At 40.1% G+C, this 19,185-nt stretch overlaps 1 protein-coding gene across 3 annotated transcripts; it reads left to right on the top strand.

Annotated features, from left to right (window-relative positions):
* Nucleotides 1-4,603: 4,603 nt before the first annotated feature.
* AQP4 (aquaporin 4) lies at nt 4,604-18,458 on the top strand. 3 transcript variants are annotated; one of them, XM_055127033.1, is made up of 6 exons: nt 4,704-4,743; nt 6,939-6,981; nt 7,496-7,910; nt 8,916-9,080; nt 9,369-9,449; nt 14,070-18,458. In XM_055127033.1, exons 3-6 carry the CDS (start codon nt 7,530-7,532, stop codon nt 14,346-14,348), a joined length of 906 nt encoding a protein of 301 aa, XP_054983008.1. In that variant the 5' UTR covers nt 4,704-4,743; nt 6,939-6,981; nt 7,496-7,529; the 3' UTR covers nt 14,349-18,458. The 3 variants fall into 3 exon arrangements, with proteins under 3 accessions (XP_004606090.2, XP_054983008.1, XP_054983009.1); XM_004606033.3 differs by lacking the exon at nt 6,939-6,981 and having other exon boundaries at nt 4,604-4,743; XM_055127034.1 differs by lacking the exons at nt 4,704-4,743; nt 6,939-6,981 and adding an exon at nt 5,685-5,782.
* Nucleotides 18,459-19,185: the final 727 nt, after the last annotated feature.

The following is a 19,185-nucleotide window of genomic DNA, read 5'->3' as shown; positions in this document are numbered from 1 at the left end:
ACCACATTTCTGCTTTTTTTGTACAAGCTTCGGGTGAAATACAGTCACTCAATAAAGTCCTTTTCTTGCTCTTTCCCTCCCTCCCTTTCTCTCTTCCCATTCGTCCAGAGAGGGGAACCCTAAACCCTTTGGGGCCCTGCCAGCAGCACCAAAAGAATCTCTTGACTATTTTCCCAGGGAATTCCTGCCTTAAATGTCAGCAGAACACAACTATCCAGCCAAAGCCGAGTCTGCCTGGATCTGAATCAAGGGAATGTGCCTGCGACACCAAAAGGGGAGAAATCTACATCCTTAGTTGTTTAGGGGCCAGGAAAGAGATTGATTTGTAGTAAGTAGTGTCACATTAATTGGAAAGACATAGGTTTTATTAAATTCATCTCACTGAAGAACGGGACACTGACTCAACTTCGGTTGGTTCCTTACTTTGTTTATTTGTTTGTTTATTTATCACTTACTTTGTTTGTTTATCACTCTTTTAGCAGTGATCACTTTCTGGAAACCACTTTGAATCAGTTGAATTGAAAAAAAAAAAGTAATACCTCTTTGAAAACAAAACAAAGCTCTATGAAAGACCTGAATGGTGGGAGTTGTGACTATAGTTGCCAAGACTGTTGTCCTGTTTGTTTGCTTTTAAGTGGGCAATTGGATATATAAGTGCTCTGGGGAAAAAATTAGGATTCTGAGATTCATCTGAAGCAAAGTAAGATTTGAGTCCCAATTGAATTTATCCCTACCAGATTGGAAACTCTTCTTGTCAAAGTACGAGGGCATTGCTGTCATTTTCTGTATTTTTATTTTAGTCTTCAATCTCTGATAGCATAAAAAAGAAGATCAAAAGTTCTGAAGGTAGGCTTTTGCCTACCTTAGCTGCTTGTCTTGCACACAATGACCCAGGTTCACGACCTAGCACCAACTCTCATCTCACAGAGCCCTGCCAGGAATAATCCTTGAGCAGAGCAGAAGTAAGCATTGAGCACAACTAGGAATGGCCGAAACAAACAAACAAAAAATAAACAAAAAGTTCTGAGGACAAATTTAGGAGATGGCATTAACAAATCCCTGCTGTCTGGATCAGCACCAAAGAAGAACAGTGTGGGGGGCTGGAGTGATAGCACAATGGGTAGGGCATTTGCCTTGCACGTGGCCGACCCAGTTTGATTTCCAGCATCCCATATGGTCCCCTGACACCACCAGGAGAAATTCCTGAGTACAGAGCTAGGAGTGATCCCTGTGCATCACTGGGTGTGACCCCCCCCAAAAAAAAAAGAACAGTGTGATGTGGTAAACTGCAAATTCAGAAGTCAAGTATGTCAATTATAGTTTTCACTTAGTCCTCTTAGTTCCTTCACATCATTACCTACAATTTCCTAAAGCTACTTAACCCCAGACCCATAAGATTTCTAGATATATAATTTAGATTAATCTATATAGAATATAAATTAAAAATTAATGTGCCTTCTTACTAACCACCTCCCTTACCAAAGATGATCACACTATTTATTAAGGAGTCAAGATCTCTACAACAGATTGTTACTGTGGTGTTTGTTAATGAATCAGGTTCTTTCACCATTACCAATGGGAAAAAAATAATTGCAACTCTCATTTGGATCTAAGCCCAGGCCAGTGCCAAAGAAATCAACATAGAAGCTGTTACTTACACTCACTGGGGCATTGCCCCAACATTATAACAGCTTTCTTTCATCATTATATTCTGCATGTAGTACCACAGACAATCCTGTTGGAAATTTCTGTTAGTAGTTTAAAATTTTTTTAAAAAGTCTAGCTAAGCAGCTGATTTTCTTTCTTTTTTCTTTTTCTTTTTCCTTTTTTTTCCTTGCACAGAGCTAAAAGTGTTGCAGAAGATCTGTAATACAATCACAAATACCGAACGGATAACAATTATTATAGGTAATTAGAAAAAGTACCTCCAGTAAGTGAATAGTTAATCCCTGGTCAATTTTTAAGCCTGTCTCCTGTGTGTACTAATAAGTGCATGATTGGTGCCAGTTAGGGTGACCCATTCCTTGATGAGAACAGCCATCCTTTAGGAAGTAAACTGTCAACTTATTCTACAAGGACAGTGATCAGCCAGCCAGAAGAAAGGGAAAGAGACTGAGAAACTGTGGTAACCGAGTCTTGTTGGCACTTTATAAAATGGTGACGGGAACTGCCAAGGTCATGGAGTGACTGCTAATGAACCTAGGGCAACTTAGAAAGGATGGACCTGAAAAACACCCCTAGGACCTAGAGTGTAGGGAGCCCTGCTCCTCAGGGACTTCTCTATATGTGACCAAAAGACTCGTTCCCAGAGAAACAGGCAGACCTGAAGTCCTCTACAGCAGTGTTGCTCAGAGTGGCAAGCTTCACTCTCACGTCTGACTCCATGCTCGGGAAACCAGGGCAACTGCATTTTCAGACCTTGCCTGGCAAGTCCAAGTGTCAGAAGTGAAGTCACAATATTTGATACCTGATTTTGAAACTTCATTCTAAAATCGGAAGGCTAAATAGCTTTAAGAATAACCGTGTAATGTTTTAAGTGGTCTTTGTGGACTCATACAAATTCTCCTTTGCCCTCACATCTGAGTTTGTTCTTTCAGGGAACTTATTTTTAAAAGGCTGATACCACACAGAGGACCAACCATCAGTGCAGCCGCATTAGGAAATTAAGGATGTAAGCTTCATCTTTGTTCTCTGAAAATGCTTGAAACAGTAAGAAAGAGTTTCTTTGAAATTAACACTCAAAATTTTGACTCCTCGGGGCTAGAGTGATGGCACAAAAATCACGGGTAGGGCATTTGCCTCGCACGTGGCTAACCCAGGTTCTATTCCCAGCATCCCATATGGTCCCCCGAGTACCGCCAGGAGTAATTCCTGAGTGTAGAGCCAGGAGTAACCCCTGTGCATCGCCTGGGGTGACCCAAAAAGAAAACAAAAAAATTTAACTCCTCTATCTAATGAGAACTTTTCACCAATTCCCAAGTCTCAAGCACCTAAGCAAGACAAGAAAACACAAAATTGTAGATGTGATGTGAAAATAGAAAAGCTTTTCTTCTTTCTTTTGTATTACCTTCTTGCCACAGTACATTCTCGGAAAAACTCCAATCTGAAATGAGAAGGTCTGGAAAAGCGGGAGAGGATGAGAAAGACCCCATGGGTAGCTGTTATTACCATCACAGTTCTGATTGTTGGGTTGAACAGTGGATTCACAGGTGTTAAACAGTAGATACTCAGGTGTTCATTAGTAATGATTTTAAACTGATAATTATTGCATCCAGAGTGGTAGTACAGGAATTAAGGGGTTTGCATCGCCAACCCTGGTTCAATCCATGGCACCACATATGGCTCCCTCGAGCACTACCAGGAGTCACCCAGCAGAACCAGGAACAGCCCCCAAGCACTGCCAGCTATGGCCCCAAACCCCTCAAAAATCACTGTTTCACTGTCATCCCATTGCTCATCAATTTTTTCGAGCGGGCACCAGTAACACCTCCATTGTGAGACTTGTTGTTACTATTTTTGGTATATCGAATATACCACGGATAGCTTGCCAGGCTCTTCCATGCCAGTGAGATACTCTTGGTAGTTTGCCGGGCTCTCCGAGAGGGGCGGAGGAATCAAACCTGGGTCAGCCGCACGCAGGGCAAATGCCCTACCTGCTGTGCTATCTTTCCAGACCTCAAAAATAATAAATAAAAAGTTACTATAAAATGAGAGGTCACTTAGGTACCAGTAGTGACAAAATATCATATAGGAAGGATTGTGATGATTCTAATTCTATGTGCCCAAGTTTCATTTAAGAAAAAGAAATCAATGGGACGGTAAAGCAGACAGCTAATGCTCAGACCTTTCAGAATTCACCCAAGGTTGGGCATGCACACACTCTGCAGTTACACAGGACCCCACATTGAGAAGAGTCGCCTTTCCATTTAATATCCTGTTGTCTTGGTTTTGAAATTTAAAAAAAAAAAATTAACAAGTCTTGCACTCATTTTGCACTGCACCCCCCAAATTATGGGCTTGTTCTAGATTTCTACATATTTGTGGATTTATGAATTTGTGTAGTTCCCAACCATTTTATCAGCACCCAAATCTTTTTTTCTTTTCTTTTACTACTTCTTACTAGTCGGACAGTTGACAGAACCCACCCTGGAGTGGGAGTTTTATATCCTTCCATTCCTTATTTCCCATTCTCCAGGTCATGCTGCCCACACTACCAGCACACCAGTCCTTATCAAGTGTGCTTACAATGCTGCCTCGCAGAGCGAAAGCTTCAACTAGAACTTCCTGGATTCACAAAAACAAATGCCCTGCAGCCTAGATCCAAATTCACCTCCTTGCTGGCTAATAGCGATTCTGTATTCTGAGAGTTTCCCAGTTTCAACAAAACCCAGTGAGAGAAACTCCCAGCTATTCATTGTGGGAGAAAGAACACACAGAGGTGGAGAAATCCTCATTTTTTTAAAGATGACCAGCTAAAGGAAACAAAACGCGAACAAACTCATGTTCCTGAAATGCCCTGTATCTATCTATCATGATCAGGTAGAGGAAAGTTATTTCAAGTTCAAATATAACAGCGATTGCCACATGGTGCAGAATCTTTCCACCCCTAGACTCCAAAAACCCAATCAGACAAGTGGCAGTAATCTGACTCCCTGCGAGGGCCTGGGAGCTGCGGGGCCAGCATGCGAGCTGCACTCTGGCCAGGGAAGGCATGAGTGACAGACCCGCAGCCAGGCGGTGGGGGTAAGTTCTTCTCTGCCTTAAGGGAACCAGGCTCGGGGCTAAAAGATAAAATACAGCTTTCTTTTATTGCAGATATTGGGTAACTCTTCACCAGACTGTTCTTGGAAGGAAATCATAGGGCAGGTGGGTGGTTGTTCGAGTCCTGGCCCCAGGTTCTTTGCAGAGGCTCAGGAGAGGTGGGAAAGGGGATGCTTCTGAGGAAAATCTTCCCAGATTGGGAGCCCTGTGAACGCACAGGAAAATTCTGCTCCCAAGGTAAATCCCCACAATATTTTTCATCCGAAAAACTGCTCACCAGGGGCTCAGCTGTCCAGAAGTATAGCAGGCTGGGTGTTCAACGACGAGAAAGTAATGTGGGCAGTTCAGTCAGAAGCAGTCTCATCAAAAACCCCCCTTTGCGCTGGGTCCAAAGAAGCCAAACCAAGGGTGCTACACCATTTCCAGTGAGTGTGGGGCTAGAGACAACTTGGAATTCTCAGGGCCGGGGTGTGGGGAGGGGGGGGTGGGGATGGGAGGGTGATGGGGGACTAGGAGGAACATTGGAGTGAGCATTTATAACATACATGTAAAGCTGCCAGGAAACTTTAGGGTTCACGGCTGACTGAGAACTGGGAGCACTCTGTTCTAGAAGATCGGGTCATGTGGATTTTCAAAAAATAAAATAGCTTTTGTGAGGAGTTTATTTACCTGTTTGGAGGATTTTTGGTGATTGTTTCCGTTTCTCTGGCTGATGAAAACTTGAAAGTGTGAGAGTGTCTGAGTGCCTTACAGTGAGGTCTCTGGAGAGGCGGGCACATGAAGGGAAGAATGCACAGCCAGGCAGAGACAACAGGGGGTGGGGGGGAGCCAGGGGCGAGGGAGCAAGCCTGGCGGCTGAGGTGGGGTCAGTGCCCAGGGCCCGCCTCTCCTCTGTGGGTCTGGGAGGGGCTGATACCTCCTGCCCCCCAACTTGGGTCTCTGCGGTCTGGCCCTCTCCTTTCTCCGGCTGAATCAGCCCCCAGGAGCCGCACCTGGGAGCCTGGGCCGCTGCAGGCTGCGGGTGAGTTCAGCAACCTCATTGCTTCTTTTTTCAATTTAGGAGTTCTCTGCGTTTCTGCACCTCTGCCTCTGGGAGATTTCTAATCTCTCTCCCGGAGCCCCAGCCCTGCCCCTCCCAAGTGCTGTTTTTGTCTCTTTTATTTCCTCTGCCTCTAGAGAGTGTGATGTCATTGTCCTCCCAGCTGGATTTTTGCATAATTACATGATTCACTTAAAGGGGTTTGCTTGGGCACTGGTCCCTGGAGCTGACTGTTCACTACCTGGGCACGGGCAGGAAATGGGTTTCCCTTTCCAATTCTGGAGCAAAGCCTCCTCTCCAACCACGTGATGTCCTAACACCTAGAGAGTGTCCCCTTAGCCTTTTTGGCACAGCATTGCCCCTTTTGCCCACTCGGAACCGGATCCATGGGGCCTCATTTCCACAAGGAGGGCAATGGCCCGGCCCTCTAGGTGAGAACTCTGCAGAGAAAAGCGGCTGACACGGGTGAAAACGTGGGTTTCCTGCCTCCTCTGAGGTCTCTGCTCAAGGCTCCCCACGCTCCTTTGCACTTCCTATTATCCCAGGCGAAGGATGAGAGCAAAGGTCTTGAATAAGGAGGTAGCCAGGGTAATTCGCCTCCTCCCCAGGGAATCCCAGCCAGGTCTTGCCAGAATGAGCCGGCAGGCATTCAGATCCTGACCCCACCACTCTGCAGCTCCAAAGATGTGCAGGCAGTGAGAGAAAAATAGGTTGGAGGACAAAAGCAGCTCGCCCTCCTCAGGGCCTGCCTTGCTAAACACACACATGCGTGCTCCCAAATAGAAGCTTGAGGGCCCCTCATACTGGGAAGAGCTTTCCTTGTAGAACCCTGCCCTGAGGACCCCACCCACACCCACTCTGCCCCCTGGGACTCCTGCTGGCAGGGAGAATAGGGAAGGTTCAAGTCTCCCAGTTGTCTGTCTGTTCCAGTCTCTTCTCCTAGACACAATGAGCTCCACTTCCCACTCCCCACCCCTCCCTCCCATGGAAACACCTTTCTAGAAAGACAGACTTGAGCATTCCTGCTTTCCCATGAATTCCTGCTTTCTTCCTTTCATCCTTGCTTACCAGGAGAGAGGGGAGGGAGAATCACACACTGCAGATACATCTTCCAAATGGCATTTTTTTTTTTTTGCAGGGAAGCAGGCCAAATGTGCAAGCGTGAGCTTTGCATGGGCAAGGTTTGTGTAAGACCCTGGGTTCGATCCCTGATATCATATCCTTTCCTCTTAGCCCCCGCCGCCCCCCAAATATCACTAGTCCAGATGGCATTTGGAGCACGCAGCAGAAAATTTTAAAAGTCTTCCTTTTTTTATACTGTTATGTTCCCAACATAAATGGCAGATTAAAATCAAAACAAAACAAACAAAAATTCACTGGAACTTCTAACTTTCTCTAAGGGCATTAACTGCAAGGTAGCTATTTTCTTCTTAATTCTTTCATGTGTCTTCGTTCTAAGAGAGAATTCATTGCAATTTGCAGTGAAACTGAATAACTTGAATAGTAAAGGAGGCCAGGAGAATAATCTCTGACCAGAGATTAAGGGGGAGTAAGGTTAAGGAACTTTTTCTAGAAGCATTCTTTCTTCCTTGGTGTGCTAGCCACCTTTGGGAACCTTCCCCTCAGTAGACCTTCCCCAGAGCCCTGAATCCAGGTTTGGAAGCTCCCGATGCCAGTCTGTCGTTTGCTTTTCAGTAAGTGCGGACCTTTGTGTACAAGAGAAGACATCATGGTGGCCTTCAAGGGGGTCTGGACTCAAGCCTTCTGGAAAGCGGTCACTGCGGAATTTCTGGCCATGATGATTTTTGTCCTCCTCAGTCTGGGATCCACTATCAACTGGGGTGGCGCAGAAAACCCCCTACCTGTGGACATGGTTCTCATCTCCCTTTGCTTTGGACTCAGCATAGCGACCATGGTGCAGTGCTTCGGCCACATCAGCGGCGGCCACATCAACCCCGCCGTGACGGTGGCCATGGTCTGCACCAGGAAGATCAGCATTGCCAAGTCCGCCTTCTACATCGGCGCGCAGTGCCTGGGCGCCATCGTCGGAGCCGGGATTCTCTACCTCGTCACGCCTCCCAGCGTCGTGGGGGGCCTGGGGGTGACCACGGTAGCATCTTTGGCTCTCATTCTCCAACTAGGACTCCAGGCTGCTCGCAGACTCTAATAAATGACACCGGGTGGCCTGAGACCCACCGGTTGCTCATTTATACCCGGGGAATTTCTGATGATTCTTTCAAGGGGTGGGAACTTTGAATTTCCACATTGAATGCATCCATGTGATCTCACAGTGTGCTACTGGGGGATTTAAATATGATTCAGTCTAGGTGGCTTGAAAATTGGGTTGATTTTAGCCTTCTCTGCCCCTACTTTTTCCTCTCTCCTTCTTTCCTTCCTTCCCTAGCTCGCTCTCTGCTCCCTTTTCTCCCTCCTCTCTCTGACTCTCTCATTCCACTGACTATGACTATATATTTGGCTTAAGGCATTTTTATTGCAATTATTTGTTGGTTCACTAGCAGAAGAAACAATTTTGTTTCTTGTGTGTTCATGAGATTTAAAATGAGCCACATCAAGAGTCACACTGGAAAGAATAAATTGACATTTGATTCTTAGTTTTGTTGCTAGCTGATTAGGAATATCATTTGTTAGCTCAGCACCGAGGCTGATTAAAAAACCACACATAGTTTAAATTTTAATTGAAATATATAGTAATTAATATAAACCTAATTGATTCATTGCCTTATAAAATTAGAACATTCTCAAGAAATTCTTAGAAGTGGAGTACAGCAGTGGCAGATTTTTTTTTTCCTTGAGTAGAAAAAAAAAAGTTAAACACAAGCTCCTGCTTGATCATTGTTAGAACAATTGATTACCTAAAGTGGCCCAAAAATCAGTGGAAATTTATTCCTCCTTTTTTTTGAAGGGTTAGGTTCCACTTATGGTGGAACCTCAGTTCATGCCAGCATGAACCCTGCCCGATTAGCCATTAAAGACTCAAATTAGCCATCTTTTTACAAGGGTAAAATATGCCTTTCACCATGCTATGTTATCACAGAAAATGTACTTGCACTTAATCTGAATGGACACGTTCAAATGGAATACTTTTCTCTTCTAGGTTCATGGAAATCTTACAGCTGGTCACGGTCTCCTGGTAGAGTTGATAATCACATTTCAGTTGGTGTTTACTATTTTTGCCAGCTGTGATTCCAAACGGACTGATGTCACTGGTTCGATAGCTTTAGCAATTGGATTCTCTGTTGCAATTGGACATTTATTTGCAGTAAGTCTCTAAGTCCATTTAAATAATTGATGCAGTTCTTTTATCCTTACCCTAGAGTTGACCTGAAGATTGTTACATTTCTAGTCTTTAGTAATAGTCAGCTAGTCCAAAATAATAATTAGATTATTATTTTGTTAACTGGGTGATAAAAATATTGATGTGGCTACTTACAACTTGATGATTTCTCAGTTCTTTGGTTAGTTACCATTCAAAGGCAGAGCATTGCAATGGATGTACTTGTTAATAATTATTTCGTGAAAGTCTGAAACTGTTTTCTCTTCCCTATAGATTAATTACACTGGTGCCAGCATGAACCCTGCCCGATCCTTTGGACCTGCAGTTATCATGGGAAATTGGGAGAATCATTGGGTAACCATCATGTTGATATTTCCTGTTTCCCTATAGTTGACAATTATCCATGAAGCCCTTTTTTTATTTTTCATTATTTTACTCAATACTTTCTCTTGCTTCTTCCCAACCTTGACCTCCCACTTTATTACATCTTTCATAAAGACTAAGGAAAGAGTAGCACAAATCTGCTGTGAAACATCTCATCCTGTATCTGTACTGGGTCTTCAATTATAGTCTCTTTTTTTTCTAAGCACTGCTCTGGGCACTATATCTTACAGGCTGCTGCAGAATATATTGTACAGAGAGGTTGCCTCTGTGAAACAAGTGAAAATCAGGATAGTGTAGTGAATACAGAGTTTAAATAACTAAAAGCATAAATTGTCTGGCAATAGCAGAAAATACAATTGCAAAAAAAAAAAAAGAAAGAAAGAGAAAGAAATGCTAAAAAGCACTGACCATAGTAAAAATATTTACCTTTTGGTTTAAAAATGCATGAACCCAATTAATAATATGTGAGTTGGAAGCATTTGCGCTACAGATGGTGAGGAATAAATGGTGCAAATGTTAATGTTATTATCACCATAACCATAGCTGGGGAAATTAATGACTTTCGGGAAAGATACATTTTTTCAATCTCATGCCTAACATGCTTATTAATGTGGGAGCGATGCTTCCAGAGAGAAATGGTAGCCATTTTAAATATCACTATCAATTTTACTTCACTTGTTTCTCACAAAAACAAATTTATATCCCTTAAATGAATAATATAGCAATACTGAAAGCCACTCACACTAATAGACAACAACTAATAAAAATATGAGACATATGGAACCCAGCTTCAAATGGGGCTAACATTGATATTTATAAACTGAAAATGCTATTTAGCGTTCCTTTTAATTCATGAATATAACAGAATATGTCACTTGTCTTTTAATCTCATGCATACAGCCATTTTTGAATCAGTCACATCCATTCAATAATGGGTGATAACATAAATAAGAAAAAATGAACCGCTGTCTGTGCAGCACTTATAAGAAAAACATACAAAGGTGTTTTACTCTGTGGGTTTGGGGTTTTTGTTTTGTTTTGGAGGGCCATACCAGCTGGTTCTCAGAGCTTACTCCTGCCACTGACCTCAGGAATTACTCTTGGTAGGGTCAGGGGACCATGTAGGTTAGAAGGGATAGGACCCAGATTGGGAGCATACAAGGTAAAGAACCTACACTATACTATATTGCTCCAGTCCCTAAAATAGCATGCCAAGTCTTTAAAAGTAATCTGCACCAGGCGGAAGAGAGAGCACAACCAGTAGGGCTTTTGCCTTGCCTTGCATATAGCCCACCCAGGTTCAACCCCACCATGAAAATGATCACTTTGCCAATGGTATTTCCATTTGTATCTCAAATTGTTTTCTGTATTAGTTGGAATGAAAATGTTCAATGGGAAATATGGGTCTCGTGATAAAAGCAACTTCTATTTAACTAGTAAATTTTAAATATTTTGTAATTAGAGTGATAGTGGGCTGGAGCGATAGCACAGCGGTTGGGCGTTCGCCTTTCACGTGGCCGACCCGAGTTCGATTCCTCCGCCCCTCTCGGAGAGCCCGGCAAGCTACCAAGAGTATGGAGCCCACACGGCAGAGCCTGGCAAGCTACCCATGTGTATTGGATATGCCAAAAACAGTAACAATAAGTCTCTCAATGAGAGATGTTACTGGTGCCCGCTCGAACAAATCGATGAGCAACGGGATGACAGTGACAGTGACAGAGTGATAGTACAGTGGGTAAGACGTTTGCCTTGCACGTGGCCAACTGTGTTCGATACTCCGCCCTTCTCGGAGAGCCCGGCAAGCTACCGAGAGTGTCTTGCCCGCACAGCGGAGCCTGGCAAGCTACCCGGGGCATATTCAATATGCCAAAAACAGTAACAAGTTTCACAATGGAGACGTTACTGGTGCCCGCTTGAGCAAATCGATGAGCTATGGGATGACAGTGACAGTGACTTTCAGTATAAATTCTGAGGACTTTAAAATATGCACAAAAACATTTGTTTATTAATTGCTGTTGGTTGTGGTAAACTAGTAAAATTTTAAAGAGTAGAAAATACTTAACTTTTACCAACTGAACCAAGTTTCTTGTTAGAGCAAACAATCTAACTAAAATTGGGTGTTCATTTAATAGCAATGGTGTATGAAATTTAGAACTAGTTTTAAGTGTATTTATAGATAAGCTAATAGATTGAAATATTAATAGTGAATTTTTGGTATAATGACATTCTTTTAGTTTTCTTTGGACTTTTCTGCATTTTTCTAAGTATAAGCAATAAAAATCCTTCATGGTTTTAAAATTTTAAATTGACTATAAAGTGGAGTAGGTCTTCACTTTGGAATAGCAACTTGAAAGTCACATTTCTTTATCTCTGAGTGCATGTAGCTAACCATATTCTTTATAGTTGTTTTGGGAAACTCTAGTAATAATTTAGCAGTTCCTCTTCTCCTTTGTGGAATCTGAGGAGAACTTACAAAAGGAAGGAAAGCAAAGGCGTTAAGGGGAAAGGGCAGGAGAAGGTAAACTCTCACATGGTCTCTTTCATGTTGAGATAAGGAGTCTGTACTTGCAGCCGCTCTGCCCAGTTTCCCCTCTTCAGTGTTTGTGTTAAGCCTCAGCTCAAAGTTTGGTTTTTCTTCAAATCTCACAGTGAGAATTCGCTCAAGAGGGCATCAGTAACGTCTCCATTGTGAGACTTGTTGTTACTGTTTTTGGCATATCGAATATGCCATGGGTAGCTTGCCAGGCTCTGCCGTGTGGGTGGGATACTCTCCGTAGTTGCCGGATTCCTCCATCTCTCTGAGAGGGATGGAGGAATCAAACCTGGGCCAGCCACGTGCTAGGCAAACGCCCTACCTGCTGTGCTATCACTCACAGCATACTAAGGGAAATTACCTTCCACCAGGGAGTGTTTGAAGCCAGAAGCATTCAGAGTACTTGCTTCAAATGAAGAGTACTTCACCGTCAAAGTGTAGAGTTCAAAAGACAGGCTTGAAATCAGACAAACCTGAAATTCCAGCTCAACTCATTTTAAGCTTGAGCAAGTTTCTTACCCTCTCAGAGCATCAATACTCCTAAAGTGAGGGCAATCTTAATATGTGCTGCAAGGATTATTGTTAGAATTAAATAATACCCCCCAAAGTATTAAAAAAACAGCCAACACAGAAAATGTGCTCGATGAACAGTTTCTGTTGCCCAAGTGAATCAGATGAATGGATGTCTAGTAATCTGTAGCTTAAAAGTACTCTAAGATAAATGTCAAGTTTATCCATACTCACAACTGATTTTATTCTAGATTCGTAAGTGAAAAGGTTTCCATTTATTGAATGAATTGATCATCCTCAAATAAGCTTCATTCAAAAGCCCCAGGCATGTGGTGTTGTTCTTTTCACTAAGTCACTGTTCTAAGAAATCAGGACAATAAAGAACACTGTAAGAAGAATAATGAATAAGCTAGGAGAGTTTCCCCTAAATCACATCTCAAAATTTTGAGCAAAAACATGAAAAATAAGGTATGCACTGATCTAGTTGCATACCTCTAAAATGTCTAGAAAACACAAAGTAGAACAGAGTACTGTGGAATTGAAATTCTTAAATACTTTATACATATTATTTCAATGATATTTGTATTAATATAATCCCCATACTGTAGATCAAGAAATTACAGCTAAGGAAGTTGATGCAAGCACAAAATTGCTAGGGGATGAAGTTGGAATTCAATTTTTCATGGTCTATTGCATCACCAAAATTCCAAATGACCACATCTTTACCATTACCATAGTATTCAGAAAACTCAATGTCAGATGACAAAAAAATAATAATTACTAGCTATTAATTCTTTTTTCTTTCCCTCTATTTCAGTTAAAGAAATCTAAGTGTCTGGTTAATTTCATAAGCATCAATTTTATTACTTTAATGAACAGTACCACCAAAGAGGAGCTGTACTTACTTTAAAGATGATCAGAAAATGGGAAAAATATAATTTAAAAACAAGCAAAAAGAAAAGTATTTCCTTGTTTTCTATCAAATTTTATTTAACAAATATGAATCTCTGATATGGATTTGACGGGTCTCTTTTTTTTTCATCTTTGCTCTTTCCCCTCCACCTCCTTTCATTGGTGTTGTGATGATAAGAGTTGGGGGTACACATGATTGTTTGTGCTGTTTGTTCATTCAGCCACGATGCTCAGCAGTTACCACACATTTTCAGTTGTAGTGTTCACACAAATGCTCACTGGGGTCTCTTTAGTTGTGATACTCAAGAACATTCTTGTTGTAGTGCTCACTAAGGCTCATATTCCTGGTCTTGATGCTTGTCAGGGGTCCCAAACAGCAGAGCTGCAGAGACCTCACTTGGTGCATATGAGAGGCTCCAGGGATGGAACTCAAAGCCATGGGCTTACAAGGCAGCTGCTTCTGCACACTGACATCTCCCCCCGATGCTGATGCATTTTCTTATTTTATTTCCAATTCCCCTTTTTCAAACGCGTAGCATGTGTGCTCTCCGAATTGAACTCAGCTACATTCTGTACTTGTGAGTTGTTCAGTTATTTCTTTGCTTATCCTCTAGTTGCTTCTCTCTTTCTCTCAGATATATTGGGTTGGACCAATCATAGGAGCTGTGCTTGCCGGCAGCCTTTATGAATATGTCTTCTGTCCGGATGTTGAGCTCAAGCGTCGTTTTAAAGAAGCTTTCAGCAAAGCTGCCCAGCAGACAAAAGGGAGCTACATGGAGGTGGAGGACAATAGGAGTCAGGTAGAGACTGATGACTTGATTCTAAAACCTGGACTGATGCATGTGATTGACATTGATCGGGGTGAGGAGAAGAAGGGGAAAGACCCATCTGGAGAGGTGTTGTCTTCAGTATGACTAGAAGACAGCACTGAAAACAGACAAGAGCCCTTCCAGCCATCCTCAGATTTCCTTCCACCCATTAAGGAAACAGATTTGCTATAAATGAGACATGTGCAGGTTTATGGTTTCTCATGATATTGCTCAGCCTAAACCACAAATAAGTTCTTATTTACCAAGAGGAAAAGAAGAAAGGTATTGTAAATTCTAAATCTAAAAGACAAATCTCAAAATGTCCCCCCAAAGCTTCTATGTATCCATCCTATGTAGTTGTTGTTCATTGATAACTAAATTGAAGCATGTACAAAAATTTGGTTAAGTTTTGCCTGACAGAACTTTTAGACCTACCTAGAAAATTAACCATGCAGCTGATATTGTCCATCTTCATTTGAGTATTTATTAATCAGGTTTATCACTGGCAAAATACAGTGTGCCACAGTTAGGCTACATCCAAAAGAAGAAATGCAGCAAGTTTTTAATGGTCAACCCCTTATTTAAATCCCCTTATTTAAATTATACCACAGCAAACAAAGATCAATAAGAATGATTGTTAATGGTTTCCATTAATATTTGAAATGCTGAACCTTTGATTCAAATTCCAATTCATGATATTCTTTTCCCCTTCTGCTTCTAAGGCCTAGAAATTTGAGGAATGTTCAGAAACCTGTACATGTATTAGTTTCACTTATAAAACATCTAAATCATAAGAACACCTCATGAGATTCACGACAGATTCAAAATGTCTTATGAGCATAAAGGGAAAGTTACCATCATCAAAAAACCATAATAAAAAAAGAAATCTGTGTTTTGATCTGTTTTCAGTGCATATCCTTGAATGTATCATGTGAGGTTTTAAATGCCAGCATTTAATCACTAATTACTTAGCCTAGTTTTTTTTTTAATTTATTGGCAAAATTTGGGTTTTGTTTATGTATAATTTTAGTTCTCTATATTTAAACATTAGTTGAGATATATTTTAATAACAGGACACCACTAGTTGAATGCTGACTTTTGTTGACTACTAAACTTAACCTTGTCTAGAAGCTCTAGATGGATCCTGCCTAGTCTTGATTTCTACTATTCTCCCTTTTCTTATGTCATTCATTGGGCATCTTTACTATATGTGTAATGATTGTTTCACAGAATTAAAGTGCAGGACAGACAAGGAACAACATGGTTGAAGAATAAAAGGGTGACAACATCTTAACACTCTGTATTCAAAACTGACTAGATGACCAATCTTTTATTTGTAGAGATGTTATATGAAACCCGACATATTTTTTAAAGTATTTTAATTTTCATTGCGGACTTATTTATTTGTTAAAATGTTTGTTTGTTTGTACTACTTTGTCTTTAGTAATAGAATGATCTCTAGAAACCATAGAATATCTGTCATCTTCATCATTTAATCTAGACTTAATCTTAAGCAAAGGTTTTAACAAAACCTCATTATTCAGAGTGATTTGTAAATAGCTGATTATCAAGGAATTTCTTCTCTCAAGTGCAGTTAGTTCCAACTGAGTGTTATATTTTTATGTTAATGGCAGTTGTGTATCTGTGGCAGAGATAATGGACCATTATTAAACGTGATTCTCTTTGGTGCTAGGAAGATGATATGCAAGGTTCCCAGAATCTTTTTGCCACTGTTTATCCTGGGAGTGCCACCAGGAGGTTCTGGCAAGTACCTTAATCCCCAGCCCCTTTTTCAGAGCTGTGGCCACCTGCCAGTGACACACGTTACGTTCTATTGTGGCAGCACTTATAGAAACTAGGTTGCAAGTCCAAGGATGTTTCATGCTCATCTTTTTCAATGTTTGTACAATATACCATGAACAGCTTAGTATGGGAGGTGACTCAGCTCAGCAGATGTTGTCAATCATCAACAAATACATCGATTCAAAAATTGATTAACATAGAAGAGTTAAACAGATTTTCTGAATACTTAGAGTTTTTTGGGTTATACTTTCTCTTATTCAGCCATATGTTTTACTTCTTTACACTCACTTTTCTACTCACTTCCAGTTAGAACATGCTATAAGCTAGAGCTTAAAAATAAAAGCTATGTTTTTGTAGTTTGTTTTCAAACATCTAGTAATCTAGTAGAGTGTCTTGTATGTTGCATAGTAGGTTTTCCAAAGAAGTATGTTAGTTAATAAATACTCACACACACAAACATATACACATGCACACATACGCACATATATATTATTTCGCTGGGATTTTAGAGTACATGTGTAATTTTTTAATATTTATTCTGATTATTTTAAATAAACAATGTCTTCAAGGATTACTAAGGGAAGGCCATAGAAATGTAAAAACCATAAAGTATATTTTTGCATCCTACTATTTTCCAGGCATGCAGTGAATGAAAGCTTTAGCACTTTTTTCCCTGCATATGAGACAACATATTTTGTATTTCACTCAAGGCTCTGCCAGTAAAAAGTAATGAAATTGTACCTTTCTAATGACATCTATGCAGCAGGGGTCTATTGCCTTGTGGATGGCACCAAATTATCCAAGTGTATTAGGAGGCTCGGGCTTTTTCCTTTAATCCCTTCTTATTAATGAAGTGCATCGTGCTGCTCCCAGGAGAGAGCTGCTGACAGATCTCCAGAAAAGAGATCAGAGAGGAGAAACTGGAAGGACATAAATGAATTATACCCAGCCAGGAAACAATGCCAACCTTTTCTACCCTAAGGAAGAGTATAACTGCCCCCAAATTATAAGGTATCTCCTACCCTGAAAGTATATATTTTGCCCAAAAAGTACAAAGGATAATAAGAGGCATTTTTTGAACTTTTCCAAAGTTTCTTAATAATCTGGCGCCTAGAATTTGAATCTGTTTTTGTGGATGAGAATGAAATTTTCATCAAACTTAAACACTGGATAGATTCCCAAATTGAGGGTTCTTATGTTTTTGTCTCTGGCACATGATGTTTTTTACAAGTTCTCATACTTCTAGCATCTGTCTCTTTTGCTAAACTAGTTCATTATTGCCACTGCTCAATCTTAAAGATTTGACAAGGAGACTAGAAATATTTAAGTAACATATGATGGAATGGCACTGTCTCATTAATTATTTGAGATCTGATTCTAAGGAGCGCGGAATATTTTTGGCAGCCATGAAACACTGCAAAACAATCAGGAAAATTTTAAAATAGAGCAGCAAATTCAGATGTTGAAATTAATCCTGACAAGGCCCTTTGTCACAGCATGTGCTACTATTCCCACGTGTTATAAACATTTGACAGAGATTGCCTTTGTGACAACAGAAAATGAGAGTGAGAGCTCAACAGACAATCTTATGCATCAATATGAAGCTAATATAAATTCTCATCAAAAGCACTTTAGGATATGCAAATTCAAAATATTTTATACATGAAAGAAATTTTGTCTTTCCTTAGATGTTTATAGTATCAAAATTATTAGAAAGATATGGCCACTTGCTCTTTGAAGAGCATAATATAACAAAACTCACCTATATGACAAACCTTATGTGGTTGCATTTGCTACAGTATTTCACAGATCACCCCAAAATAGCTGTGGTTTCTCAGCCCTACAATTCTCTTCAATATTTGTAAGATATTTAATTTAGGACTCAAAAAATTGTGGCCACTCACTTCAACAAATGACTATTGTCCATGAAGATAAATATCAAATAAGTAATATACAACATACTTAATGAACATTAAGTTTAAATGCAGTCATAGTGTTATCCATGTATGTGAAAATCCAAGAAATAAAAACTATACCTAATTTATATATATATATCATTGGAATTTATCTCTAGATTCTCTCAGGATTAATTAAAATATAATTTATGAAAACATTTAAAGTTGTTCATCACTTTTATGGCCCAAATCACAATAAAATTGCAATTTATGATAAACTTGTAAGTATAAACTGAACATATGGTTATATTCACAATTATTTATTAACTGAAATGTTATTCCAATGTTAGAGCTAATATTAAGATTTTAACTGTAATGTCTAATATTTTAAATAATCTACTAAAATATTGGCATTGTAGTTGATTTCCAGGAATTATGTTTTATCTCTTATTACTAAGCTTGTGAAAATAAACTTTTTAATAGCTCAATAAATACCTATCTATTGCTTTTGATGGTATTTCAAATGTATTCAGAGTTATTTCTATTTAAGTCTTAGAAACAACCTCTGGAATGACCAAAGGGTTTCAATATTTAAGAATAATCAATATCAAGTGAAATGGTGGTGCGATTTAAATAATAAGGTATATTTTTGAGAACATGCAGATTATATACTGTGGTAGACCCTGATGTACTTTGTGTAAATTGTGTGTCCATGAGAATAATTCTAAGTGTTCACATCTACACAAAATAGACCATTGAATATTAGCTATAATTATTGTGACTGTAAAGGCAAAGTATTAAACAACTGTGACTTAAATGATTCTGGTATTGTTAAATAGATGATTCAACCTTATGGCATTTGGCAGATTTTGACTACCCAGATGGATAATGCAGTCACAGTGAATACTAGTTTATTCCTTTGGGTTTTTGGTTTGAGGAGTTCCTCAAATTCGAGAAGTTGTAATATAGAACCTTGGGGAAGGATTTAGAACAATCCTTTTTGTATTGTGCAGCCCATCAAATGAACGGTGAATGATGCCTTGGAGTGAGATGGATATGCACCTCTTTTACAGCACTGGTCACTATGTTGTGACATCATTTGGGTAGGTCTCTATACTGGATCCTAAACTCCTTAGAGTACGAAAGGTCTAAGACTGTCTTATAGTCTATATCATCCACACTCAGAATTTTAGCACTAAGCTTGACACTTCACTCAATATTTATCATGAATGAAAATCTTAAGA

The sequence above is a fragment of the Sorex araneus genome, chromosome 2 (genome assembly GCF_027595985.1).
Source record: "Sorex araneus isolate mSorAra2 chromosome 2, mSorAra2.pri, whole genome shotgun sequence".
NCBI classification, from domain to species: domain Eukaryota; kingdom Metazoa; phylum Chordata; class Mammalia; order Eulipotyphla; family Soricidae; genus Sorex; species Sorex araneus.
The sequence above is the reverse complement of the archived record's forward strand: the minus strand, read 5'-3'. Positions and strand labels throughout refer to the sequence as shown.

Coding starts and splice junctions, on each gene's coding strand:
- AQP4 (XM_004606033.3), top strand. CDS start 4,712: ATGAGTGACAGACCCGCAGCCAGGCGGTGGGG. Junction 7,911..8,915: donor GGGGCCTGGGGGTGACCACG/GTAGCATCTTTG, acceptor TTTCTCTTCTAG/GTTCATGGAAATCTTACAGC. Junction 9,081..9,368: donor CAATTGGACATTTATTTGCA/GTAAGTCTCTAA, acceptor TCTTCCCTATAG/ATTAATTACACTGGTGCCAG.